This window comes from Aotus nancymaae, unplaced genomic scaffold, assembly GCF_030222135.1.
Source record: "Aotus nancymaae isolate 86718 unplaced genomic scaffold, 86718_ANA_hifiasm-v0.15.2.pri h1tg000053l, whole genome shotgun sequence".
In the NCBI taxonomy this organism is placed as follows: Eukaryota; Metazoa; Chordata; class Mammalia; order Primates; family Aotidae; genus Aotus; species Aotus nancymaae.
Genome location: NW_026988467.1, coordinates 13,174,796 through 13,193,482, shown reverse-complemented (window position 1 = coordinate 13,193,482; position 18,687 = coordinate 13,174,796). Strand labels below are relative to the sequence as shown.

The window sequence follows — 18,687 nt, the reverse complement described above, 5'->3', positions numbered from 1 at the left end:
ACAAGACCCTGTCTCAAAAAACAACTACAAATGTACAGATATTTTCATTGCAGCATTTTTCATAATAGCCAAAAATGAGAAACAACCTAATAATGGATAAAACCTGATAAATGGATAAAAAATGTGGCACGGTATCTCATGCCTATAACCCCAGCACTTTGGGAAGCCAAAGTGGGCAGATCACTTGAGCTCAGGAGTTTGAGACAACAAGCCTGGGCAACATGGTGAAACCCCATCTTCTAAAAATAAAAATAAAAGCGGGGGACATGCCCATTCAATGCAATATTCTTCAGCAATAAAAAAAAAATGAAGTTCTGATACATGCTAAAATACGCATGAACCTTGAGAACATGCAAAATGAAAGAAGCCAGTCACATACTGTATGATTCCATAATATACAAAAGATCCAAAATAAGCAAATCCATACAATCAGAAAGTAGATTAGAGGTTGCCAGGGGCTGGGGACAAAGAATGGAGAGCCATCACACCCGGCTGGTAATATAGTACTTTTTCAAAAAATTTATTATGAAATGATTTTATATACAAAATGGATAGGCTGGGTGCAGTGGCTCACACCTATAATCCCAGAACTTTGGGAGGCCGAGGTGGGCGATCACCTAAGGTCGGGAGTTTGAGACCAGCCTAACCAACGTGGTGAAACCCTCTCTCTACTAGAAATACAAAAATTATCCAGACGTGGTGACACACACCTATAGTCCCACCCACTCAGGAGGCTCAGGCAGGAGAACTGCTTGAACCCGGGAGGCAGAGGTTGCAGTGAGCAGCGATCATGCCACTGCACTCCACCCTGGGTGACAGAGTGAGACTCCACCTCAAAAACACAAAATAAAATAAAATAAAAATGGACATATGAGCTGTTCTTAAATAACTAATGTATTCCTCCTTTAATCACTCTTTTGAGTAATAAATACTTAGTAACAAATAATTACTAAAGATGGCAAAAGACATTGAGAATTCTTAAAGTCAGCAAAAGAAAGTCAACTACAGAGCCCTAATCTCATTTTTAGAAAAAGCTCATACCCTGAAGTATTTATCTACTTGGAGGGATAGGAGAAGGGAAGGAAAAAGAGGTGGGCAAAAAGATTTTTACTAGTTTGAAGATATGTCTTAGCTCTCTGTCAAAAAATAATAATAATAATTGAGCTGTTTTTTTAAGTTTGGAACTAGGAAAGAATTGGCATGATATAGAATCTGTAAACCATAAAGGAAAAGATCACATAAATCAAACCACATAAAAATTACAACTCCTGAATCGCTTGAACCCAGGAGGCGGAGGTTGCAGTGAGCTGAGATCGTGCCACTGCACTCCAGCTTGGGCAACAGAGTAAGACTCCATCTTCAATAAAAAAAAATTACAACTCCTATATAGCAAGATATAAAGTCAAAAGACAAATGGAGAAAAAAATACTTGCAACACCTGAGAAATAAATGATTTCCTAATTATGCAGAGTTCTTACAAAATGAAGGGAGAGATAATGCCCCAACAAAAAACAGGCAAAGTGGCCAGGCACTACTTGGGAGGCTGAGGCAGGAGAATCGCTTCAACACGGGAGGCTCAGGTTGTAGTGAGCCTAAGTCATGCCACTGCACCTTAGCCTGGCAACAGGGTGAGACTCCCTCTCAAAAAAAAAAAAATAAGTAAAAAATAAACAGGCAAATACCTGCATAGGATGTTTTCTAAAACATACTCACGAATGGTAATTAAAACAAACACACTCACACCAGGCCCAGTGGCTCACATCTGTAATCCCAGCACTTTGGGAGGCCAAGGAGGGCAGATCACCTAAGGTCAGGAGTTCGAGACCAGCCCGGGCAACATGGTAAAACCCCGTCTCTACTAAAATACAAAAGATTAGCCAGGCATGGTGGCACGCGACTGTAGTCCCAGCTACTCGGGAAGCTGCAGCAGGAGAATCACTAGAACCCAGGAGGCGAAGGTTGCAGTGACCTGAGATCCCACAGTTGCACTCCAGCCCAGGTGACAGAGTGAGACTCCATCTCAAAAAATAAAAAAATAATAAATAAATAAAACAAATACACTGAAAGCTGCTCAGTTTCACTCAAAATTTTAAAAATGGTCAGGAATAATGGATAATGTCTATAATCCTCACCATTCTGGGAAGCGAAAGTGGGAGGATGATTTAGGGTCAGGACATCAACACCAACCTGGGACAACAAAGCAAGACCCCTCCCCTACCCTGTCTCTACTAAAAATTAAAAAATTAGCCAGGTGTTTTGGCACACACCTGTAGTCCTAGCTACTTGGGAGGCTGAGACAGGAGGATCCCTTGAGCCCAGTAGTTCCAGGCCGCAGTGAGCCATAACCATATCACTGAACTCAAGACTGGGTGACAGAGGGAGATCTTGTCTCCAAAAAAAAAGAACCACAAACCTAAGTTCACAAACCTAGAAATTCCATTCACAAAAATTATCATACATGTGTAATTGCACATGTCTGCAAGTGTACAAAATTGCTTACTACAACACTGCTTACAGTATTTAAAAAAAAAAGCAGCCCGGTGCAGAGGCTCACGCCTATAATCCCAACACTTTGGGAAACCGAGTCAGGGAAGATCCCTTGAGGCCAGGAGTTTGAGAACAGCCTGGCCAACTTGGCGAAACTCCCATCTCTACTAAAAATACAAAAAATTAGCCGGTCATGGTGGCGTGCACCTGTATTCCCACCTGCTTGGGAGGCTGAGGCACAAGAATCACTTGAACCCAGGAGGAGGAGGAGATTGCAGTGAGCTGAGATCTCGCCACCAGACTCCAGCCTGGGCTACAGAGTGAGACTCTATTTATTTAAAAAAAAAAAAAAAAGCAACCACCATTCTACTTGCTGTCTTTATGGAGCTGACTACTTAACTAGGTATCTCATATATGTGTATCATACACTCCATTTCTCCTTCTTATGTAAAGGCTTATTTCACTTACATAATGTCTTCAAATGCTGTAGCATGTATCAAAATTTCCTTTCTAAGGCTGAATAATACTCCATTGTAAGAATTCTGTTTATTACACATCCGATAAATGCATTCTGTTTACCCATTCATTGGTCGTCGATATCAGAGATGCCTTCATGTTTTGGCTACTGTGAATAATGCTGCTGAAAACATAATAGATTAGTTTTTTTGCTTGTTTTGTTCTAAGACAAGGTTTTGTACTCTTGCCCAGGTTGGAGTATAGTGGTATAATCTTGGCTCACTGCAGCCTCAACTGCCTGGGCTCAAGCAATCTTCCTATCTCAGCCTCCTAAGCAGCTAGGACTACAGGCAGGCACCACCACCTCCAGCTAATTGTTTGTGTTTTCCATAGAGATGAGGCCTCAACACGTTGCCCAGGCTGGTCTCCAACTCCTAGACTCAATCAAACTTCTAGTCTCAGTCTCCCAAAGTGCTGGGATTACAGGTATGAGCCACTGCACTCAGCCAGATTACTTTTTTATATTAGAAACTATTTATTGGTTCTAATTAGAAAATCTTTAAGAAAATTTTAAGACCAAGAATAAGCTTAATTCAGCCAATAAAACTATACCCCCGTTTACTGAATCTAGAGTGAGTACCTAGATTCCTGAACATGGAAAACTTGATAATTACAACTCCTGGGAAAAGGTATCGGTTTTCAGTAAAGCTCTGAATGTAAATATTCTTCAGAACTATTGCAGGCATCATTACTCCAATAAGGAAAAAAGGGGTTTGTGTTTGTGTGTGTGTGTGTCTGTGTGTGTGCGCGCGCGCACGCGCATTTTGAGACAGAGTCTCAAACTGTCACCCAGGCTGGAATGTAATGGCACAATCTTGCCTCACTGCAGCCTCGACCTCCCAGGCTCACATGATCTGCCCACCTCAGCCTTCCAAGTAGCTGGACTACAGGTACACACCACCACACCAAACTACCTGTTTTTTCCCCATTGATAATGGGAAAAGTGCTGGGATTAGAGGCATGAGCCACCGTACTTAGCCAAAAAAAATTATTTATACACATACATATTCACATTATTTGACTCCAATCTAATGAAAAATTACTTATTAAATAAAATTAACTTTTAACAAAGGGATAGTGTTCAAATGACAAACCTCTCAAAAGATTGTCCAATCAGGAGGAGAAAAATTCCAGTTTTCTGTAATATTTAGATTCTACTGGTTAAAGCAAATTAAAAGCCTGAAAATTTTAGACAATCTTGAAAAAACTCACAGTGTGCTTCTTCCCCAGCGAACAAGACAGGAGTCTATACTGCAAGAATCAAAAAGTGCAGGAGGGGAAAAAAAGTGCAGGAATATAAATAATCATGATGACCATTAAGCTAACATTTGGACACTGTTCTCAGAATAATTAATGAGTAACTTTCAACTGGGCATGGTGGCTCACGCCTGTAATCCCAGCACTTTAGAAGGCCAAGGTGGGCAGATCACGAGGTCAGGAGTTGAAGACCAGCGTGGCCAACATAATGAAACCCCATCTCTACTAAAAATACAAAAATTAGCTGGGTGTAGTGGCACGCACCTGTAGTCCCAGCTACTCAGGCTGAGGCAGGTGAATCACTTGAATTCTCCCCAAGTCTCCCCTTGGTCTCTACCAAGACCATGCCATTGCACCCCAGCCTGGGTGACAGTGTGAGACTATCTCAAAAAAACAAAGGCACTCAACCTGGCCAATGTGATGAAACCCCAACTCCATCAAAAAAATGTTTTTTAATTAACTGGGCATGGTGGCACGAAACTGTAGTAGTCCCAGCTACTTGGAAGGCTGAGGTGGCAGAATCGATTGAACCTGGGAGGCGAAGGTTGCGGTGAGCCAAGATTGAGACATTGCACACTCCAGCCTGGGCTACAGAGTAAGACTCTGACTCAAAAAAAAAAAAGGCCAGGCACGGTGGCTTACACCTGTAATCTCAGCATTTTGGGAGGCCAACGCAGGCAGATCATGAGGTCAGGAGATCGAGACCATCCTGGCCAACATAGCAAAACCCCGTCTCTACTAAAATACAAAAATTTAGCCAGGCTTGGTGGCACGCACCTGTAGTCCCAGCTACTCAGGAGGCTGAGGCAGGGGAATTGCTTGAACCTGGAAGATGGAGGCTACAGTGACCCCAGATCGCACCACTGCACTCCAGCCTGGCGACAGAGCAAAAAACAAAGTCACTACTGGCGGGGCTCACACTTAAAATGGTAATCCCAGCACTCTGGGAGGTGAGGAGGGAAGATCTCCTGAGCCCAGGAGTTTGAGATCATCCCGAGCAATACAGTGGAACCTTATTGCAACAACAAAAACAAAAACAAAAAAAAATTAACTCAAGCTACTCAGGAGGGTGAGGTGAGAGGATCACTTGAGTCTGGGAGGTTGATGATACAGTGAGCTGGGATTATACCACTGCACTCCAACCTGGGTGACAGAACAAGACTGTCTCAAAAAGAAAAACAGTCACTGAAGTCTCTGCCTTAAGATGTTAACTGAACATTCTTTACACTTACTAAATATCTGAGCCTTTCCAGTCAACATTTTAATCTGCTGAATTATAGTATCTCTAGAATTAAAAGCTTTCTCCAGAAATAAAGTCCTTTTAGGAAGAATCCTCTCAGAAAATCATTTTTGAAACAAACTTCAAATCAATTCCATATACAGGAAATAAAATGTCACAACTCTTTGAGACCCAAAGCTGTGATGAAAGTTCCTTTTCTATATCAACTTTTAGAATGACAAAGTAAACTTAGGTTGAAAGGGAATGATCCGTGTCAAAAAAAATTATAATAACTTTGGAAAGTGGCCGGGTGAGGTGGCTCACGCCTGTAATCCCGGCACTTTGAGAAGCAGAGACGGGTGGATCACCTGAGGTCAGGAGTTCGAGACTAGCCTGACCAACATAATGAAACACCGTCTCTACTAAAAATACAAAAAATTAGCCAGGCATGGTAGCGGGCACCTGTAATCCCAGCTACTCAGGAGGCTGAGGCAGGAGAATCATTTAACCTGGGAGGCGAGGTCGCGATGAGCCAAGATTGCGCCATTGCACTCCAGCCTGGGCAATAAGAGTGAGACTCCGTCTCAAAATAAATAAATAAATAACTGTGGATAAGGGTTACTTCATAATGAAAACAGGTTAAAGAGACCCCCCCCCAAAAAAAGAGCATATTTCATATCTTTATGAAGCATAGATCAGTATAACAGAGTATATGAAGCACACGGTCATTTTTTTTTAAATTAACTGTGGCTCACACCCGTAATCCCAGGTGGATTACTTAAGGAGTAATTGAGTTACTAGAGGGTAGAGGCTACCTAGGCTATGGATTGGGTGGTAATGTTCTATCAATTTTGATTTCATAACTAGGAGGACTACACCGTGGCAATACAGGAAAGTGTCAGTGTATCAGGGAGGTACACACTAGAGAATTTAGGGTGGAAGGACATTATGCCACAAAGACAACAAAGGGTAATAGACCAAATGTGACAAAATGTTAACTGGGGAATTTGGGAGAAGGGGATGTGGGAGTTCTAGTCTGCTCCTGAACTTTTCTATTTTTTTGGCTGGGCCCAATGGCTCACACTTGTAATCCCAGCACTTTGGGAGGACAAGGCAGCAGTATCACTTGATCCCAGGAGTTCAAGACCAACCTAGGCAACATAGTGAGATCTTGTCTCTAGAACAAATTTTTTAAATTAGCTGGACATTATGGCTCATGCCTATAGTCCCAGATACTAAGGAGGCTAACGTGGGAGGATGTCTTGAGCCCAGGAGGTCGAAGCTACAGTGAAACATAATAATGTCATTACATTCCAACCTGGGTGCGAAAAAACAATTTTTTATGGAAAAAAAAATAGAGGCTGGGCACGGTGACTCACACCTGTAATCCCAACACTTTGGGAGGCCGACACAGGCCGATCACTTGAGGTCAGAAGTTTGAGAACGGCCTGGCCAACATGGTGAAACCCTGTCTCTAATAAAAATACAAATATTACCTGGGCGTGGTGGCATACACCTGTAATCCTAGCTACTCAGGAGGCTGAGGCAGGAGAATCACTTGAACCTAGGAAGCAGAGGTTGCAGTGAGCCAAGATTATACCACTGCACTCCAGCCTGGGCAACAGAGCAAGACTCCATCTCAAAAAAAAAAAAAAAAATAGGCTGGGCTCAGTGGCTCACACCTGTAATCCCAGCACTTTGAGAGGCTGAGGTAGACAGATCACTTGAGCTCAGGAGTGCGAAACCAACCTGGGTAACACAGAGATTCTGTGTCTATAGAAAATACAAAAAGTAGCTGAGTGAGGTCATACGCGCCTGTAGTCCTAGCTACCCAGAAAGCTGAGATGGGAGGATCACTTGAGCCTGGGAGGTCGAAAGGACAGTGAGCAGTGATCACGCCACTGCAATCCAGCATGAGTGACAAAGTGAGACCCTGTCTCGAGAAAAATAATTAAATAAGGCCAGGCAAGGTGGCTCACGCCTGTAATCCTAGCACTTTGGATAGCCAAGGCGGGTGGATCACAAGGCCAGGAGTTCAAGACCAGCCTGGCCAAGATGGTGAACCCCTGTCTCTAGTAAAAATTTAAAAAAATTAGCTGGGCAAGGTGGCATACACCTGTAATCCCAACTATTCAGGAGGCTGGGGCAGGAAAATCACTTGAACCTGGGAGGAGGAGGCTGCAGTGAGCTGAGACTGCACCACTGCAATCCAGCCCTGGCAACAGAGTGAGACTCCGTCTCAAAAAAAAAAAAAGAGAGAGGCCGGGTGCAGTGACTCACGCCTGTAATCCCAGCACTTTGGGAGGCTAGGGTAGGCAGATCACGAGGTCAGGCCAACATGGTGAAACCCCATTTCTACTAAATATACAAAAATTAGCTGGGCGTGGTGGTACACACCTACAATCCTAGCTACTCAGGAGGCTGAGGCAAAAGAATTGCTTGAACCCCAGAGGCCAAGGTTACAGTGAGCTAAGATCACGCCACTGTACTCCAGCCTGGGGGATAGAGCAAGACTCTGTCTCAAGAAAAAGAAAAAGAAAGGAAGAAAGAAAAAGAAAATACAGGAAGGAGAAAAGTAAACAGGCCATAGCTGATGGTTGTTGGGAATGAATGATAAGTACTTGGGACTCACGGACTGTTTTGTCCACTTTTGTGTATGTTCAAAATTCCCCAAGATAGAATTTTTATGATATGTAACACAAATTGATCATATAATAATATATATGCTTCTTTACTAACATACCAAATAAGAGTATCCAAACCGGGCACAATGGCTCATACCTGCCGAGGCAGGCAGATCACCTGAGGTTGGCAGTTTGAGACCAGCCTGGCCAACATGGTGGAACCCGGTCTCTAATAAAAATACAAAAATTAGCTGGGCATAATGGTGGGTGCCTGTAATCCCAGCTACTCAGGAGGTGAGGCAGAAGAATCGCTTGAAACTGGGAGGGAGAGGTTGCAATGAGCTAAGATCGTGCCACTGCACTCCAGCCTGGGCGACAGAGCGAGACTCTGTCTTCTAGCAGCAGGTCTAACAGCTACTGCAATTTCCAAGTTGTGATGAGCATAAATAATGAGGTATTTGCAAAAACTGTAATATAAAATAGGAAAATACATATGATTTATATTCGTGACAAAAAACACAAGTACTGTTAGTTTTTTTCTCTATGTTATAGTTGAAGGAAATACTAGATCCCAATAAGTTAGTAAAAATAAAGATGTATTTTCTCACCCAAGTTTAGTACTTTCTCTTGAATTCTGATCCGGAATCTTTAATCTTCATTAAAGATTCTAACATCCTTTTAACATAATAAATTGTTCTTTTATCTTCTTTTTTTTTTTTTAAAGATGGAGTTTCACTGTATTATTCAGGATGGTCTTGATCTCCTGACCTCGTGATCCACCCGCCTCAGCCTCGAAAAGAGCTGGGATTACAGGCATGAGCCACCTCGCCCAGCTGCCAAACAGCTAATTTTTAAAAGTTAACAGTTCAGACAAAATATATCCACTACCGACCAACGTGACTGGTAAAAGACAAATCACAACCAGGTGCGGGGGCTCACGCCTGTAATCCCACCACTTTGGGAGGCCAAGACAGGTGGATCATCTGAGGTCGGGAGTTCGAGACTAGCCTGACCAACACGGAGAAACCCAGTCTCTACTAAAAAGACAAAATTAGCTGGGTGTGATGGTGCATGCCTGTAATCCCAGTTACTCGGGAGGCTGAGGCAGGAGAATCATTGGAACTCGGGAGGCGGAGGTTGCGGTAAGCCAAGATCAAGTCATTGCACTCCAGCCTGGGCAACAAGAGTGAAACTTGTCTCATAAAAGAAAAAAAAAAAAAAAAAGACAAATTGCTAAATGTCAAATGTAGTTTAGTAAACTACAAAATGGTTTTTGAGTACATAAGCCCTAGTTTTTAAATCAAAGGAAAAAAAATGATGTGTAAAAAAAAATCACTTTTAGTCAATTTTAAGAATCAAAGAAACTATAAATATATGTAAAAGTACATATGTGTAACATAATGGGAATATAACAATCAAAGTCAATACAATGTATAACTAGAAGAATCTTTATATCATTTGGCAATGTTCCCTAGTAATCCAAATAGCATCTAATACAAAGACACGCATATGCAACTCTGGCATTTAAGGCTGGACTAAAAATCTAGCACCACGTACACAGGATAAGAAATAGTGTTTCTCATTTGAATTTTCCCACAAATATTCCTTAATTCTAAGGATTGGAGCAGTTCCTTACATAATACAAATCTTTAAGTATGCTAGAGTTCATATCATTTCCATATTTAAAATGAAATCGTAAGTAATTAAATCCAAGAATTCACTAAATTTAAGTCAGGATTTTATAGAGCCATTCCACTATGATTTTTTTAGCCACTTGTAATCTTCAACTTGGCAGACAGGGATACATGCAGGGAGAACAATCTGAATGTTGAAATACTTTAAAACTACACCAAAAAAAATGTTCACTCACTGCAAAGCATATTTACACACACTAAAAAGCAGCTACATACCACAAAAAAATTACATGGTTTTGAATAAAATGATTAACATTCTAATTGGTTTCCACAGAGGAGCACATTACTTTTATTCAAAATACGTATAGAAGGCAAGTAAGGTTAAAGAAAATTTTAAGCCAAATAGTAAAGAAGATATTCATTTAACTACAGATAAATGTACTCTATTTAGTCTCCTTCTTCAGCAGGCTAATATATGTGTTTCAAGGGGCTGAAAAGTACTTATTTCAAATCATCCAGTAACAAAATTCAGGAGCCCAATTTAATGAATATATACACTCAAGGTATTTTCAGACTACATTATTTACTCTAAATACTATGGACAGTTAACTACAGCTCAAACTAACACTAAAAATGTTTTAAAAATAAAAGCAGGCCAGGCATGGTGGCTCACGCCTGTAATCCCAGCACTTCGGGAGGCAGAGACAGGCAGATCACTTGAGGTCAGGAGTTCAGCCTCACCAACATGATGAAACCCTGTCTCTAATAAAAACACAAAAATTAAGCCAGACATGGTGGCTCATGCCTGTAATCCCGGCACTTTGGGAGGCCAAGTCAGGCAGATCACGAGGTCAGGAGTTCAAGACCAGCCTGGCCAACACAGTGAAATCCCGTCTCTGCCAAGACCACACCACTCCACCACACTCCAGCCTGGGTGAGAGAGTGAGACTCCGTCTAAACAAACAAACAAAAAAAGTTAGCCAGACGTGGTGTCTCATGCCTGTAATCCCAGCTACTCAGGAGGTGGAACAGGAGAATCGCTTGAACCCGGGAAGAGGAGGTTGCAGTAAGGCAAGATTGCACCACTGCACTCCAGCCTGGGCAACAGAGCGAGACTCCATCTCAAAAAATAAAAATAGGCTGGTGCAGTGGCTCACACCTGTACTCCCAGCATTTTGGGAGGCTAAGGCGAGCAGATCACCTAAAGCCAGGAGTTCAAGACCAGTCTGGCCAACATGGTGAAACCCTGTCTCTATAAAAAAAAAAAAATTAGCTGGGCATGGTGTCCTAGCTACTTAGAGGTTGAGGCATGAGAACTGCTTGAACCCAGGAGGAGGTTGCAGCAAGCCAAGATCACGCCACTGCACTCCAGCCTGGGCAACAAAGCAAGAGTCCATCTCAAAAAAAACGAATAAAAATAGGCCAGGCGTGGTGGCTCACGCCTGTAATCCAAGCACTTTGGAGGCCAAGGTGGGTGGATCACCTGAGGTCAGGAGTACAAGACCAGCCTGACCAACATGGCGAAACCCCGTCTAAAAAATAAATGAGTAAATAAATAAATAAATGAATAAAAATAAAAATAAAAAAATAAGCTGGGTGCGGTGGCTCACGCCTGTAATCCCAGCACTTTGGGAGGCTGAGGCGGGCGGATCACGAGGTCAGGGATTTGAAACCAGCCTGACCAACATGGTGAAACCCCGTTTCTACTTAAAAAATACAAAAAATCAGCAAGGTGTGGTGGCGCGCACCTGTCATCCCAGCTACTTGGGAGACTGGGGCAGAAGGTTGCGGTGAGCCAAGAGCGCCCCATTGCATTCCAGCCTGGGCAACAGAGTGAGACTCCATCTCAAAAAATAAATAAATAAATAAAATAAAAATAAAAGCAAAGGCTGGGCAAGCTGGCTCATGCCTGTAATCCCAGCACTCTGGGAGGACAAAGGAGGAGGATTACTCGAGCCCAGGAGTTCAAGACAAGGGCTGGGCAACATAAGAAGACCTCCCATCCCTACAAAAAATTAGTCAGGTGGCACATGCCTGTGGTCCTAGCTACTTTGGAGGCTGAAGTGGGAAGATCGATTGAGACTGGGAGGTCAAGGCTGCAGTGAGCTGTGATCCAGCTTGGGTGACCCTGTCTCAATCAATCAGTCAGTTAATTAATAAAAGCAAATAAATATATAGTCTCCAACTGGATATGCTGGTTTTCATATAATATTTTAAATTTTTTAAAGATTTCAGTAAAATTTCAAACTAGGGGGAAAGGGAAACTTGAAACACTATTTGAAAAAACCTCCTACATAAATTTTCCCTAAGGATCAGTGTTTCCAGGATTTAAAATGTCTCATAAATCAAGCCTGAAACCTCTTCATAAGCATACCAAACAATACAATCCCAGCAATCAAGAGTCTACAACAAAGATAGTTAAAAAAAAGGTGCCCTCTACACAAGTGAAACACTACCACTCTTCCCGGCAATGAGCCCTACATTTTCCTTCAATCTGCCAAGGGGATTCCTTTCGGTAAACAAAATACATTTTATTATTCTATATTATTTTGTATAATTATTCTGTATAATTTTTCTGTATTATTCTGTATTGCTTATATAATTATTCTGTATAATTTTTAATGTTGTTTCAAGATAACTCTGAATTTTGTTTTATTTTTAAAATGTGCAAAACTATATTATGAAAATAGATATTGAAAATCATAATATTCAAAACCAGAGGTGGTTTCACAGACGGGATGGGGCGTGGTAAGGGTGGTATGGCCATAGACAACAAGTGGTTACATAGAAACCTTCTGGTCTCAAATGAAGAAACGATGTAACAATGATACAGGCTACAGTGAGTCAAATTTGCTTAAGTCTAAAAATATCCCTAGGAGGCAGGACAAGGAAATTCAATATTTTATATTGGGTCCCAGAGATAAAGATATCTGAATATACATAAAATGTAATAATTATTCCATCTATTTAAACTCAGGAAAACCACTGTGATCATTTAAAATCAGCAAAAAGGCCGGCGCGGTGGCTCACGCCTATAATCCCAGCACTTTGGGAGGCCGAGGCGGGTGGATCACGAGGACAAGAGATCAAGACTATCTTGGTCAACAAGGTGAAACCCCGTCTCTACTAAAAATACAAAAATTAGCTGGGCATGGTGGCGCGCACCTATAGTCCCAGCTACTCGGGAGGCTGAGGCAGGAGAATTGCTTGAACCCAGGAGGCAGAGCAGTTGCGGTGAGCCGAGATCGCGCCATTGCACTCCAGAATGGGTAACAAGAGCGAAACTCCGTCTCAAAAATAAAATAAAATAAAATAAAATAAAATCAGCAAAAACAAATTACATTTTTAAATGGGTCTCATTCTTGCCCCCACTCCCAAGACAGAGTCTTGCTCTGTTACCCAGACTAGAGAGCAGTGGCATGATCTTGGGTCACTGCAACCTCCAACTCCCGGGTTCAAGGGATTTTCCTGCCTCAGCCTCATCAGTAGCTGGGATTACAAGCACTCACACCATGCCCTGCTTTTTTTTTTTTGAGTCTTGCTCTGTCGCCCAGGCTGGAGTGCAGTGGTGCAATCTCAGCTCACTGCAACTTCTACCTCTGCAGTTCAAGTGATTCCCCTGCCTCAGCCTCCTGAGTAGCTGGGAATACAGGTGCAGGCCACCACACACAGCTAATTTTTGGTTAATAGAGATGGGGTTTCACCACGTTGGCCTGGATGGTCTCAAACTCCTGACCTGGTGATTCACCCGCCACAGCCTCCCAAAGTGCTGGGATTACAGGTGTGAGCCAATGTACCCCGCCTGGGTCTCATTCTTTAAATGATATTTTTACATGAGGGGCTACCTCACTTCACCTCTGCATAATCTTTAACCTAGTCTCTAAAACTGGAGATGGATGGGAAGAACCTAAATTTGCAACTTATTTAAAATCTGAAAAGATATAAAGATTTTAAATATTTTAAGGAGTTTTTTAAATTTGCTCATTCTAATTCAAGGAGTCGCCTTTGCACACACCTCTCTCCCTCTCATAAGTAAAAGACAGGAACCAATTGTTGTATAACTCCTCCCTTCCCCCTTCAACCCAGCTAACATACAAAGGAAAGGACTTTCTCTATTGTGCCCCTGTAATGAATCTTTGTTAACTAAAACCCAATTGAGGAATAGTTCTCATTTAATTTTTTTAAATCAGCAAATTGAAAACTGTAAAGATAACAACAGACTTATTATTGCAAGAAAAGTAATGCCAATTTTTGAAAATGTTCTCATTATGTTTTAAGGATTTGGTCTTTCTTTGGCACTGGGGAGAAAAAAGCCAAATCACCATCCTCCTCTCAATCTACGGTCCATTAAAAGAAACACAAAAAACAAACAAAACAATTGATCAAAATGTAAATTTAAAAATAAAAATTTTAAGAATTGACTGACCTCTTTTTTCCGTTAAAAGGTCTCTAAGCTGCCCCCAAAGCTGTCTGGTTTAATCTTTTTGTAAAATCCAAACACTTACTACAAAAGCCTAATCACCGTTAAGAGAACATTCATCTTAAAACGTTTTATATAATGTATTCCCAGTGTATACCTCTTAATCCTGTAAAACAGTTATTAATGTAATCAGCTAGGGAAAAAGGTAAAAGCAGGCACTGAAAGTTCAGTTTTAATATAGGTATTGCACGGTTTTTCTCACTGTGATTTCTACAAGACACCCGAAGTGAATACCATTTCATTTTCTTGCAGAGATATCATTCTGGTACAACTACCTTTTTATTCCTTTCACTTAAATTATTCAGATTTCATTTTCACTCCCAGTAGCAATCACACATTTTACAAAATACATTCCACAATAAGGATAAAGGGCCTTGATACCCTCCAAACAAGGTCCATTTAGCTCCACAGCTGGATCAGCAGAACATTTCTTGTACATGCAGAAAGATAAACAAGAAATCAGAAATAGATATTACCTGGATTTTGGGGGTGAGGGGAGGAAGTGTAGGAACTGGGAATCCCAGGGTCAGGGGTGGAGATTTTTCTCTGTATACCTTTCACACGCTTTGAACCCATAAAGATGTACTGTCTATTTTTTAAAATAAGTAGATTTGTTTAAAAATGAAAAAATATATATTTAAAATAAAGGAATTTCAGGGACACATGATCTGCTTAGTTTTAAAATAACCTGCTTTTATCAGTAGCATCTGCTCTTACTCTGCAAAAGGTAAGATGCTCCTTTGAATGCAGTCGTGAGCAAAGTGCCAGCTAAGCCCTTTTTAATACAGTAATGTTCCTCCAGACTGCCGCTTTCCAAGGCAGCTCGCATCCTCCGCCCCCTCTTCCCTCTGTGCATTCTGAGATTGGCTCTGCCGATTCCCACATAAAGTGGGTCCTGGCCGCCATTTTAGAAAGTCATTCACACAAGCTGGACCGCAGCACCGTCCACTAAAAAACCTTCCCAAACTGCCTTGGACTATTTCCTCTTTCTTCTCTCTGCCCCCTCATCTTGCCATAGGGGGCCAAACTCCTTTGCCATAGGCATGCAATGTCTCTGGAATCTGCATAATGAGAAATGACACATCTGGGCACCTAACACGGAGGAGCCAGCGACTGCTGCAATGCACGTGCTTGCACATCGGTGCAACCGAATTTCCCAGGCAGAGACCTACAGAGAAAGTCCACAGGGGATTAAAGTGAGCACGTCTAAGTAGTTTTTCCACTCCAATAATCTGCACCTAAACTATTTTTCCATCAAAACACCGATGATACTGGGGGAGAAGGCAGGAGGTGGGGGGCGGGTAAGGGGTGGAGCAGCGCCAGGAAGAGAAAGTTCCCATCTGCTTCCCAATCCAGCCCGAGGTCTCCCCTTCATCCTAGGGCACAGAGGTGAATTTTTGCTCCCTGCCTCCCCCCGCCCTCGCCTGGTTTCTCAGGCACAACGTAGTAAACATCGGGAGAGTCCCTGGAAGCGCGCACCTCCCCTCGGCCTGCCGAGGACAGCTCGAGCAGGTTATGAATGGCCCCACGATTCCCGGCTGCTTTTCACACGCGGACACGCGCAGACGCGCGCTCCAGCGGCGAGGGTTTAATGCCCCAGTAACAGCAACCACCAACACAATCAATGATCCTCCATTTAAAAGACAGGAGCTCCGCTGCCGCTGCTTCCATTTCCTTATCCAAGCGGCTCAAAGCGAGCGACGCAATCTATTTTTCCCATGGTGACTCATTAATGAGGACGCCTCATAATTTCCTCCACTCACTAGATAGTAAGCGAAATTAAAACCCAAACTTGAAACCTTCCAGGGTCTTAAATATCCTAATAAACTATCATTTTCGAGGACAATCACAGATTTGCTACGGTCCCTCTGAATTTGCACCAAGCCAATCGTCATTTTAATAAGCGTTTTATGCGGAGGCCTATCCGTTACGGTACACAGGCATTTCACAAAGAAAACGCGCTACATGCTACTCAGTAAAATGTATCAAGGACAACATTGATTCTTATAATTCACAAAAAATTCAGGTAAGGTTTTTTTTGTTTTTTTTTTTTTTTTTAAGCTACACCTTCTCATCGTAAAAGGTTTGTAATGTTTTACCGTTTGATTCGTGAATTCAGGGGTGGGGGACACCAGAGTCTTAGGGCGGTCAGGGAGTGCAACCCGAGGCTTCCGGCGCCGGGGCGGGCACCCTCCTGTCAGAGCCCGCGGTCCCCTCCGCCGGGGACGAAGGAGCCGAAACGGGCGCACCAACTTATTTCATACCACCTTCCACCCAGCCCCGCAAAAACGAGAAACGTTTGCCATTCCCCGTGAGTTTCAAGGGTGCAAATCCTCCAGAGAGGTCCTAGGTGGTCTCTCCCCGGGTCCCCGACGCGCCACAGTACCTACCGCGACTTCTGTTTTCGCACCGCCTTTCTCCCTTCGCACGGAACCCTCCCGAAGTCAGACATTGCCGAGCGCCCGCACAGCGGCTCCGAGTGGCGGTGCAGGGCCGGGCTGTCGGGCGGGCTCGGGTCCCCGCTGCTCCGGGCAGGGCACGGTGCGCAAGGACGCGACCCCGCCGGCTCCAGGGCCGACGCGAGGGCAGCCCCGGGGCGCCGGCTGCGCGGAGGCCGAGCCTCGGCGACCTCCCTCGTCAGGGACGCGGCCACCGGGGCCCTGCGGGCTCTTCGAGGGCGGCGGGGCTCGACCGCCCGCACCGCCGACATCCGAGGCCCAACCGAGCGGCTGACGAGGTCCCACAGCGCCCGTGGGTCCGGGCTGGCGTCCCCTCACCAGCTCCGCGCTCCGGGAGGGGCCGGCAACGGGCCGGGCGGGAAGCGGCGCCCGAGAAGCGAGCGCGGCCGCGGGCCTCGTGTCACTCACCGTTTGAAATGCTCGATGATCTTCTCTTCCCGCACGTTCTCGGGTAAGTTGCCCACCCAGAGGTGCCTGGTTTCCCGGACCATGCTGGGCGGCGTGCCGGCGACCGCCGCTGCTGGCTCCCCCTCGCCGGCTTCGTACGAGACCGTCAGCGCCGGGAGGCGGGCGCCGGGGCGGCGGCGGCGGCGGCTGCGGCGGTGGCGTCGGCAGCGGCGGCGGCTCCTCCGGCTCCCCCCAGTGCAGAGACCATCCCTCTCCCCCAGGTTCTGACTCTCGGGCCTCGCAGCTCAGCTCTGCCGCCACCACACACCCGAAGCCGACCCTCGCGCTCCGGCGGCGCATGCGCCCGGGCAGCGGCGGGCGGGGGGAGCGGGGGGAGCGGGAGGAGGGGGGAGCGGGGGGAGCGGGGGGAGCGGGAGGAGGGGCGAGCGGGACCCGGGCGGCAGCGACTACGACGGAGCTGGCGCTGTGGCAGCCGGACGCTTCCCACCGGCGCGCGCGGCCCGCCTCCCGCCGCCGCGCCGCCTCCCCGCCTCCCCCTTGCCGCGGGCGCGCGCGCGCGTCCTCTCGCTCGCCAAGGTGGAGACGCCGAGTTCCTCCCAGCAGGCGCGCAGGCGCGCGGGCCTGGCGACAGTGTGAAGAACGCCGGGCGGGGAAGGAACGCTCGCGCGCTCGGCTCCGGTACGCAGGCGCGCAGCTGCTCGAAGAGGTCGGCAACCCTGCGGGCTTTGGGTCGGGCTCCAGCGCGGGGCAAGGAGGGGCAGGGGAGGTAGGGCGGGTCTCTAGACCCTGCAGCGGTAACCCCAGGCGCAGGTCTAGTGGAAGAAATGAAGAGAAATGGAGTTGGTTTCGACAGCGCTACGGGTCAAAGCGACTGCCAAGGCCTGTCCCCTAAAAGCCAGGACCCTTTCGTCCTCCGCTCACCCGGCGGCCAGCTCCCGGCGTTTCCGAGTACTTGAATCCCCGCCTGCTTGGGAAAGCGATCAAAACAAGGATGCCCTTCTCACCGCCCCGCTGAGCAGCGACGGCTTCAGAAATCCATCCCATGCAAGAACCATCGGCTTGTAACGTTAAGCAACGGGTTTTTTTTGATACGGAGTCTCGCTCTGTTGCCTAGGCTGGAGTGCAGTGGCACGGTCTCGGCTCACTACAACCTTCGCCTCCCAGGCTCAAGCGATTCTCCTGCCTCAGTCTCCCGAGTAGCTAGAATTACAGGCACCTGCCCCTACGCCCACCTAATTTTTGTATTTTTATTAGTTGTCAGGGTTTCACCGTGTTGGCCAGGCTGGTCTTGAACTCCTGACCGCCGGTGATCCGCCTGCCTCGGCCTCCCAAAGTGCTGGGATTACAGGCCTGAGCCACTGCGCCCAGCCTAAGCAACTTTTTTATATAGGATCTTGCAAAACCATTTGCAAGATATCCTTGCTGATCGCTAGGGTATACGAGGAATAAAACGGAAATGAGACAGTTAGGAATCCAATATTGCTCCCTTCAGAGGGTTTACCATAATTAAATATTTAAACAGAGAAGGAATTAGACCTCTGGCCTTTCCAGGCCTTTTGAAACCTTTTAAAAGCTTTTGAAACCTACAGTTGAACTTTTTGTT

General features: G+C 45.2%; 1 protein-coding gene across 2 annotated transcripts in view; it reads right to left on the bottom strand.

The window, feature by feature from the left end:
* Positions 1-17,194, bottom strand: part of SPEN (spen family transcriptional repressor) — a 96,569-nt gene extending 79,375 nt beyond the window's left edge. For both annotated transcript variants that reach the window (XM_064363341.1, XM_064363342.1), the window contains exon 1: positions 17,085-17,194. In XM_064363341.1, coding sequence (XP_064219411.1) covers positions 17,085-17,167 — 83 coding nt within the window. In that variant the 5' untranslated portion in view covers positions 17,168-17,194. The remainder of the gene's footprint in view (positions 1-17,084) is intronic.
* Between the last annotated feature and the right edge of the window lie 1,493 nt (positions 17,195-18,687).